General features: G+C 42.0%; 1 protein-coding gene across 1 annotated transcript; it reads left to right on the forward strand.

Annotated features, from left to right (window-relative positions):
- Nucleotides 1–2,767: 2,767 nt before the first annotated feature.
- On the forward strand, nucleotides 2,768–4,969 carry LOC136437184 (zinc finger protein 845-like). Its single transcript, XM_066431667.1, has 2 exons — nucleotides 2,768–4,715; nucleotides 4,782–4,969. The coding sequence occupies exons 1-2, from the start codon at nucleotides 2,768–2,770 to the stop codon at nucleotides 4,967–4,969; spliced, it is 2,136 nt and encodes a 711-aa protein (XP_066287764.1).
- The last annotated feature ends 5,170 nt before the right edge of the window (nucleotides 4,970–10,139 follow it).

The raw sequence follows: 10,139 nt of genomic DNA on the forward strand, positions 1-10,139 counted from the left end.
GTGTTGATGAAAGTCTGTATCTTGTGCTGTGTGGCTTTAGTTGTTCTCCATGTCTCGGAACCATAGAGGAGGACTGACTTGATGTTGGAGTTGAAGATGCGGAGTTTGGTGGCTCTACGTATCCCTCTAGAGGCCCAGACCTTCCTTAGCATGACGAACGCTGCCCTTGCTTTGCCTAACCTGGCTATTACGTCTCTGTCTGTGCCCCCTTGCCTATCTACCACACTACCCAAGTACACAAAGGATGCTGTCTCCTTCACCTCTTCCCCTCCAAACATGACTGGTGTGCTGTTTGTCGTGTTGATCCTCATGAGTTCTGTCTTCTTTTTACTGATTTTGAGTCCTGTACCCGCCGATACTGTGTCTAAACAAGTTGTTTTATCCTGCATCTGCATATGGTTGTGTGAGAGGAGTGCCAGGTCGTCGGCAAAATCTAGGTCCTCAAGCTGTGTCCAGAGTGTCCACTGAATCCCATTCCTCTTTCCGGTCGTAGTTTCTTTCATGATCCAGTCGATGACCAGGAGGAAAAGAAGCGGCGAGAGTAGGCAGCCCTGACGAACTCCTGTCTTCACCTCAAAGCTCTCCGTTAACTGCCCCGCATGTGTTACCCTACAGCTCATGTCCCTGTAAGTGTTCTGGATAAGAGAGATGAGCTTTTCCGGTATCCCATAATGTCGCAGTATCTTCCACAGAGTGGCTCTGTCTATACTATCAAAGGCTTTTTCATAGTCTATGAAGTTAATGTATAGTGGTGAGTTCCATTCCAGAGACTGCTCTATTATGATGCGTAAGGTGGCAATCTGGTCGGCACAGGATCTACTCTTCCGGAAGCCTGCTTGTTCGTCTCTCAGCTTGACATCCACAGCGTCCCTCATTCTTTCTAATAGAATTCTATTAAAAACTTTCCCCGCTGTTGATAAGAGTACAATCCCCCTGTAGTTACTGCAGTTGCTTAAATCCCCTTTCTTTGGAAGTTTGACCAGTATACCCTGCTTCCACTCGGCTGGAACCTGCTCCTCTTCCCAGATTCTACTGAACAGGCTGTGTAACATGCTGACTGAGTTCACTAGGTCTGCTTTGAGTGCCTCTGCTGGTATGTCATCTGGTCCTAAGTCATTGGTGACCTCACTAAAAACACAACCGCCTTCAACTGGTAACTTTAGCTTCTGAGATCGGATGACGCATTTCTCCATTTCTCTGAAGCGGCTGGCGTGGAAAGTCCACCACTGGAGGTAACGTTACGAATTTTAGAATCTATTCCTTTATAAAATGTAATAGTTTTATTGCTCGAGGTTTACTTCATTTGTGGAAGGATTGACATAACAGGTGAATATCACCTATTTAATGTGAGAACCCGGCCCAGGCTGTAAGGTTTGATCCACTCTTTAGTCTTCTCGATAAGTGCGGTGGGTTCTTTAACGTGCCCGAGGTGTGGCTCTTAGGGGTTGAGTTTGTTCAGATCGACAATTAACTTAACAATATACAAGTGCAGCTACTTTCCTGTGGTCCTTATCAACAAATATACTAGTAACTTGGCAAAACTGGTAGATACAGTCATTGAAATAGGTCACGGATGTGCGAGGCTACGTTATACAGAGGTGTTCGGCTGCGCCAGACGAATGTTTTGAAACCTTTAAAACATTGGGCTGTGGACGGGAGGTCGGGAATGGGTTGGCTGGTAGTTGGGAGTAGGTCAGTAGTAGCTAGGGCGTGTTTGGGGGTCAAATTAATCTAAAACTGGTCAGACAGCTCCTGACCTGCCGCCTTGGTTGGCTGGTGATGGGAGCCATGTTTTGCAATATGTAACCGGGGCTTAACAGAAATACTCCTAACTTTCCCACGGTTCATTTGCATTTTGTAACACAGTTATAACGTTATGCTCTCTACTTGTAACGGTAAGATATCCCCTGATATATGTAGACTATCTGCAGATGCCTATTTGCTCCAGAAATGTAGTGATTATCTGTATTTGTACGATGGAAAGTTTGCAATTTTCAGCTTATTTGTCGTTGTGGGACACGTGCTTTTGCTTTTTTTGGTAACGTTCTGAGGCGATGTCTCGCAACCGACATCCGTATGAATCTTTACAGGAATGCGTTACCAGCTCCATTAAAACGTCGTCTGTTAAAATTATATGGCTTAAGTTTTCTTGATCTGTGGTATAAGCAAACCATTGCCAATTTTGTTACAGAAAGTGCAGAGCTAAAGGAGCTGACTTGGGAGAATTACGTTACCCGTTTCTAGTTTATATTTTCAGTACACACACATATGTATAACATATATACAAACGACAAGTCAACGTCATTTTTACATGCATGATTCTTATAATCATAATCACTCTAGTGACAGTACTTCGGGGATCTTCATTTCACAGGGAACTGCAAGTAATCTAAACAATCAAGTAGTCAATTCATCCAAATTACTGTAAACTCATGTATTATTGTGAGCACTTGATTTCATAGTATAAGGGAAAACTATGTATTCGCATGGTTCTCAGATCGCAGTGTAAAGAAGTAGAGTAGCAAAACAATGGAAACGCCCACTAGTACAAATGATATCAACATTGCAAATCAGCTACTCATGACTAATGGCATAGTAATGTTTGACTACTTCAGTTTCGTTGTGTGCGTGTCACAGGTGTTTTCTATTATTTTTGTCATTTCATGATATTAGGCACAAGGGGTCAAAAAAGTCTGTGAAGAAGTTGTTGCATAATGACTCTCACCAAAATTTGCATATCTTTGTTCCCAATAGATTAAAGCAAACGATGGAAGATCCCAGCAGCATCTATGGACAACACGGAACAAAACATACTGGGGGAAAACCTTACATGTGTGGGGAGTGTGGATACAGAGCAGCTCAAAGGTCAGCCCTGTCCCGACATGTGAGAATCCATACTGGAGAAAAACCCTACAAGTGTGACCAGTGCGACTATTCTGCAGCACAGAAATCCAGCTTGAACCATCACCATTTTACTAAACACACTAGTGAGAAACCCTACGTATGCGAGGTGTGTGGGTACAAGACAACTCAAAGGTCTCGCCTAGTCCAACATGTGAGAATCCATACTGGAGAAAAACTCTACAAGTGTGACCAGTGTGACTATTCTGCTGCCTTTAAACCTGCTTTGGACTATCATTTAAAAGCAAAACATACTGGAGAAAATCTTAACATTTGTGAGGTGTGTGGATACAAGACAGCTAAAATCTCTAACCTATCCCAACATGTGAGAATTCATACAGGGGAAATGCCCTACAAGTGTGACCAGTGTGACTATTCTGCAGCCCAGAAATCAAGCTTGAACCAACACTATGTAGCAAAACACACTGGTGAGTATCACTACGTATGTGAGGTGTGTGGATTCAAGGCAGCTTACAGGTCTCGCCTAGTCCAACATGTGAGAATCCATACTGGCGAAAAACCATACAAGTGTGACCAGTGTGACTATTCTGCAGCACAGAAATCCAACTTGGACCAACACCATGTAGCAAAACACACTAGTGAGAAACCTTACATATGTGAAGTGTGTGGATACAAGACAACTCAAAGGTCAAACCTAGTCCAACATGTGAGAATCCATACTGGAGAAAAACCCTACAAGTGTGACCAGTGTGACTATTCTTCTGCGTTTAAATCCAACTTGAACCAACACCATGTCACTAAACACACTACTGAGCAACCCTACGTATGTGAGGTGTGTGGATACAAGACAGCTACAATCTGTAACCTATCCCAACATGTGAGAATCCATACTGGAGAAAAAACCTACAAGTGTGACCAGTGTGACTATTCTTCTGCGTTTAAATCCAACTTGAACCAACACCATGTCACTAAACACGCTAGTGAGAAACCCTACATATGTGAGGTGTGTGGATACAAGACAACTAACAGGTCTAACCTAGTCCAACATGTGAGAATCCATACTGGAGAAAAACCCTACAAGTGTGACCAGTGTGACTATTCTGCTGCCTTTAAACCTGCTTTGGACTATCATTTAAAAGCAAAACATACTGGAGAAAATCTTAACATTTGTGAGGTGTGTGGATACAAGACAGCTAAAATCTCTAACCTATCCCAACATGTGAGAATTCATACAGGGGAAATGCCCTACAAGTGTGATCAGTGTGACTATTCTGCAGCCCAGAAATCAAGCTTGAACCAACACTATGTAGCAAAACACACTGGTGAATATCACTACGTATGTGAAGTGTGTGGATACAAGACAACTCGAAGGTCTCGCCTAGTCCAACATGTGAGAATCCATACTGGCGAAAAACCCTACAAGTGTGACCAGTGTGACTATTCTGCTGCGTTTAAATCTGCTTTGGACTACCATCTAAAAGCAAAACATACTGGAGAAAAACCCTACAAGTGTGAGGTGTGTGGATACAAGACAGCTCACATCTCTACCCTATCCCAACACGTGAAAATTCATACATGGGAAAAGCCCTACAAGTGTGATCAGTGTGACTATTCTGCAGCCCGGAAATCCAACTTGGACCAACACCATGTAGCAAAACACACTAGTGAGAAACCTTACGTATGTGAAGTGTGTGGATACAAGACAGCTAACAGGTCAAACCTAGTCCAACATGTGAGGATCCATACTGGAGAAAAACCCTACAAGTGTGACCTGTGTGACTATTCTGCTGCGTTTAGATCCAACTTGAACCGACACCGTGTCACTACACACACTACTGAGCAACCCTACGTATGTGAGTAGTGTGGATACAAGACAGCTAAAATCTGTAACCTATCCCAACATGTGAGAACTCATACAGGGGAAAACCCCTACAAGTGTGACCAGTGTGACTATTCTGCTGCACGGAAATCCAACTTGATCCAACACTATGTATTGGAACACACTGGAAAGAAGACTTACCTATGTGTGGAGTGTGAGTACCGTGCCGGCGTCACAGGGGGGGGGGGGGAGGTGCAGAGCGGACGATGTCTCGTTCCCCAAAACTAGGCTCCAAAACTCAAGCTATGACTTGTCTGTATTTTGTCACAAATTTCCCGCGGGAGCATGTCGCGCCTTTGGCGAAAAATATATCTGGAGGGTGTCACATCAAGCTGAAACCCATCTGTGTGTGTTTCTTTTCGAATTGAAAAAATAAGTTTAGCAAAAAAGGTTGGCTTGATTATGAAATCTTCGTGGTCAGGAAAGATGAACAAACTGAACACACAGAGCATGGTATACCGAATAATAGATTTTTCTCTTCATTTTTGTTCTTTCACATCTTCTTTTGAATTGAATTTGGAATACGACATAAGTATCCAATTTTCCTAAATTTGAATTTTACAGCATATTTTTTTAACGGATATCTCGACATGGCCTAACCACTTTCGAGTCGTGCCGTTAAACATGACACCAGCTTCGACCCTGTCACAACTTTAAACTTCGACATGCGAGTTTTGTTGGAGTTGCAGTTGGAGTTACGAGAAGCATACTCCTTTCGATGGAAAGAAGTAAGCTGTCATTAAGGCTGATTGATTGAAAATTCATATTTTGCAATCGCATATTGATTCTAAAATAGTTGAATAGTAGACGGTCAACGGCCTCAGCAGAGGGCGGACGAACTGCACCCGGCTCTGCGTGTCGGTGAGGGCGTTCCAGAGTTTACATTGCATACTGGTTCGGCCAACGGATAAGGCCATCCAACTTGGACAGGACGTCGGATATGTTCTGCCTCCTGCCTGCTGATGGATGGTGGAGAGAGTGGTGGTAGTCCTAAGGCAAACTGCCATCACTATACCCTGCCTTCTTGTTCACGCCAAGGGCTCAACTCATGAACAGTGTTTAAGAAGTGGAAAACACTGCAAGAGTAAAGCTGGACTCGCCGCCCACGGACGAGTCCATCGACGCTAAATGGATCGTCCGTCAGGATGAAAAAGAGAAGAAGAAGAAGATAGATTCTAAGTCTCGACCTGGGACTTGTATACCTCACTTTTATATCCACCCTAACGGACCTTAAAGAGGCCTTGGATAGTCGGCGAGAACCTTACCCCGGGTTGCGTTAGTGTGAAATGATAGACGCGAAATTTACGCTTCCATCGGGCTCTAGTAGTGTAAGTGATGAATAGGTAAATACACTAGTATCGAAGAATGTTTTTGACCTTAGAAATAGTAACTGCGGTATAAGTGCGTTTAACTCAACATGTTTAATTATTTATATACTTAAATTCATATACTTAACTCATAGCTGTTTCAAATTTTATCCTGTTGCTTGAGTAATTACTTTTGGCGTTATCATTTTTCTTATTACCTGGATGTCTAACCTTAATCATTGTATTCATATACTAGTACGTAGGTTAATTCCTTTGTATCCAGGTGATTACTTCCATGCATAGTTGTAGAGGACCTAACGAAAGTCGCTGTACTTTTGTTGTAGAAGACCTACCGAAAGTCGCTGTACTTTTGTTGTGTCAATAAAGATTGCTGTGTAAGTTTACATAAAGATGGTCGCATCGGCCGATTAATCTACTCTACACAAGAACCTGTCTAGCGGTAGCACTAGCAGATACGCAGGTTGATAGTTGTTATTTTATTTTGAATGAATTGTATTGATTGAAGTTCGCAGTAGTGCATTATACTGGGGGACGTTGGGTTGGAGATTTGTTTGGTCGCATCTTTTGAGGGTGGCGGAATTATGTACCCGGGTGGAATTATGTTAGTTGATGTTACATAGGTTAAAAGCTGTCATTGATTTAAGAATAAAGTGTATTGATTGAAGTTCGCAGTGCTTCCAATAACTGAGTGATTGTCGGGAGAGAAAGCCCATTTCGGACTCCTTATGGTAATTTTACTATCTCCAATGTTCGTTACTGTTCCATCAACTCTCGCGTGGATTGCGACGTGGTTTGCCGTTAAGCTCCCCTTTCCACTAGTAGTCCATGGCCTAAATAGGTTTTTGGTACCACCGAGAGGGACAAGTGCTATCATGGATTTTTATCTCCATGAAAAATGGAGATATAGTTTTGGGTGTGTCTGTCTGTGTGTGTGTATGTGTGTGTGTGTATGTTTGTGTTTCCGCACCACTCCCGTCAGCATAACTCAAGAACCTCTTGATGGATTACAATGATATTTGGGATGTGGGCGGGTGTTGTGAAGCCGAAATTTAAGGTCGATTTTGGGCCCCCTGGTATGTGACCTTGGTACTGCAGCAGAACTGCAATTTTTGTATCTTTTGACCTGAACGTGCTGTGGTCTTGATTTTTGGGTGGCAGATAGCTTGTGATGTAATAAAGAAGTGGTGTAGGTTTGGGCCCCCTAGCAGCTTCCTCTGAAACTGCAAGGGCGTTTTTGTGAAAATCTTCTAAGGAGAATAACTGAACAAAGGAACAACGGATTTCCATGATATTTAGTATGCAGGTAGCTTAGATAGAGATATACACAATGAAGTGCAAATTATGCTAATTGGGACTTAATTTGCATAGCTAATGAGGAAAATCCATATGTACAGTGTTTTCCATTATCAGACTCAAATACATGTAACATATGTAGTTTATGGAAAGTGGAGCATCAACAGATACCAATTATGCAAATAAAGTTCCTAATTTGCATAATTAATGCAAAACACGATAATTCATCTAATTGGAAAATTATAGGACTGTCAATATTGCAACATGTAAGTTAGATAAAGGTGTTTATGACCAAGCATATCTTATGCAAATGTGTAAGTCATTTGCATGAATAGAATTGTTCATGGAGATATGAGGTCGTGGAACTCTTGTTTTTATCTGCAGTAACCAAAGTTAATTATAAGCCACGATAATCATCTTCCATGAGCAGCTTTCCTTGGCCAAGTCTTGATGATGCCTGGAATTCATAAGCATCAGAAATGGCTTGTTTAACAGCGTTCCTGTGAGAAAATGTTATTTTTCACCGTTTCCATGGCAACTGTTATAGACATCTGCGTAACTGTTTTCCAAAATGTTTTCAAATATACTTAACAGGTCTTTGTATGATATAAACGTATAGAAAAACCCATGAAATATGGTTCTATGCGGTTACATACGTTCTATGGCATTGAGTGACGTCACTATATCACGTGATAATTCCTATAAAGCTGGATATTTGACATCGTTATCATGCAATATGATAAAGTAGAGGAATCAACCTTTTCAAAAAAGAAGGTCTCCCTTTGTCCCTCTGTTTGGTACCAAATTTCTATTTTGAGGGACCTGGTCCATGGACTATAGATGGCAAACGCTGAGCGACCGTACAGCGACCAAAATCGGGCTGGTGTAAATCTTGATTTCACAATTGGAATATGATGCATGATGTAAAAGTATGATCTAAAAGACAACAAAACACACAAAATGTAGAAATAATTCGTTCTTTATCTATAGAATTCGTTGAGCGATCTTTCTAATCCTTGATCGCTCAGGCGCCGCAGCGCTGTCGCAGCCTCTAGTAAAAAGCGTTTGTTTGTTTGTTTGTTTATTTTTATTTTACCAGGGGAGTCATATCGCCAGCTGGCGTTTTTCAATGAGCCCTGGGGGGGAAATCCCCAAACAAAGTTCTTTACATAAAATAACAAGTAACAATACATAATGTGAAGTAAAATTGATATGAAACCAAAGTAACTTAGATAACATATCAAACAAAACATAATATTACCAAATATATAAATTAACATCATATACTAGTGACAAAATATAATGGAATAGAATAAAATGAAATCAGGTTGAATTTGCATATCAATGTTGACATAATGTGAAATCATATTAATAAATGAGTGAACCAAAAATATATTTACATAAGAGATAACCGAAATTTAAACACTAGTTGAGTTCTCTTGTATATATAGTTTTGAAAGCACCGATAGATGTTGCATCTCTTACTTGTAGTGGCAGTGAGTTCCATAGGACCGCGCCAGAGAAAGAGAACGATCTCTTCTTGTACTCTAGGCGTGCCTTTGGAAGTTGAAGCCCCCCCTGTGTGCTGAAACGGGTGTTGTGTGTATGGGTATGGGCAGAAGTTGTGAAAAGTTGGGACATGTGTGGTGGTGATAGGTCATTTAGTGCTTTGTACATTAAGACGGCCTTAGCTCTTTTGTGGAGCCTCTCTACAGTGGTCCAGCCTAGTAAATTCAGAACGGTTGCGCTGGGAGTGTGGCGGTCGCACCCTAACACTACCCTGCCTGCTCTGTTCTGCAACTTCTGGAGCTTATCTAAGCACCCCTTACCTCCCTGGTCCCAGACACTGCTGCAGTATTGAATGTGGGGGAGAAACAATGTATTATAGATTACCAGCATAGCTTGCCTGTTCAAGTATGGGCTGAGGCATTTCATAATTCCAATTGTCCGAGCTAATTTCTTGGAGACAAGTAGAAAGTGGTCATTCCATAATAGGGCATTGTCAATGACAACTCCTAGATACTTAAACGTGTCGACTTGTTCCAAGTCTGTATTAGCTAGAGTAAGTTGTAAGTGCTGGTCAGAGGCTCTGGATCTTTGAGAGGCAACCAGCATAGATTTACACTTGGTAGGGTTTAAAGAGAGCTTATTGGCGATAAACCACTGAACTAGCCGGGTAGAGTCTTTCTGGATTGTTTCCTGTATTGTTTGTATTCTATTGTGTGCGAAGTATAAAATGGTATCGTCTGCATACATGGCTACTTTACATGACCGTATGCAGTTTGGCAAATCATTGATGTACACAATGAAAAGGAGGGGTCCAAGAATGGACCCCTGCGGAACGCCACAGGTCACATGAGATGTTTCGGACAAAGCTGAGTTGAGACAAGTACGCTGCAGCCTCCCAGTTAAGTAAGATGTGAACCATTTACATGACACATCGTCGACACCGTAGGCTTTCAGTTTACTCAACATGATGTCATGGTTTAGGGTATCAAAGGCCCTGGACAGGTCACAGAAGATCACACCGGTTTTTTGTTTTTTGTCTATTGATTCAATCCAGTCCTCAGTTACAAAATGCAGGGCAGTCTCACAAGAATGGCGCTTTCTGAAGCCTGACTGGCATTGCGAGAGGAGTCGGAACTGGTTAAGGTAGCCGTATAACTGGTTGTGAACAGTCCGTTCTAGTATTTTGGAAATACCAGGCAGGACAGACACTGGGCGATAGTTACTTGGCATGGTCTTGTCACCTTTCTTGTGGATGGGCATGACTTTGG

This window comes from Branchiostoma lanceolatum, chromosome 6 (assembly GCF_035083965.1).
Source record: "Branchiostoma lanceolatum isolate klBraLanc5 chromosome 6, klBraLanc5.hap2, whole genome shotgun sequence".
In the NCBI taxonomy this organism is placed as follows: Eukaryota; Metazoa; Chordata; class Leptocardii; order Amphioxiformes; family Branchiostomatidae; genus Branchiostoma; species Branchiostoma lanceolatum.

Excerpts from the sequence above, each read along its gene's own strand:
- LOC136437184 (XM_066431667.1), top strand. The coding sequence starts at position 2,768 with ATGGAAGATCCCAGCAGCATCTATGGACAACACGGAACAAAACATACT. Across the intron at positions 4,716-4,781 it reads TACTGAGCAACCCTACGTAT|GGGAAAACCCCTACAAGTGT; the intron begins GTGAGTAGTGTG and ends GAACTCATACAG.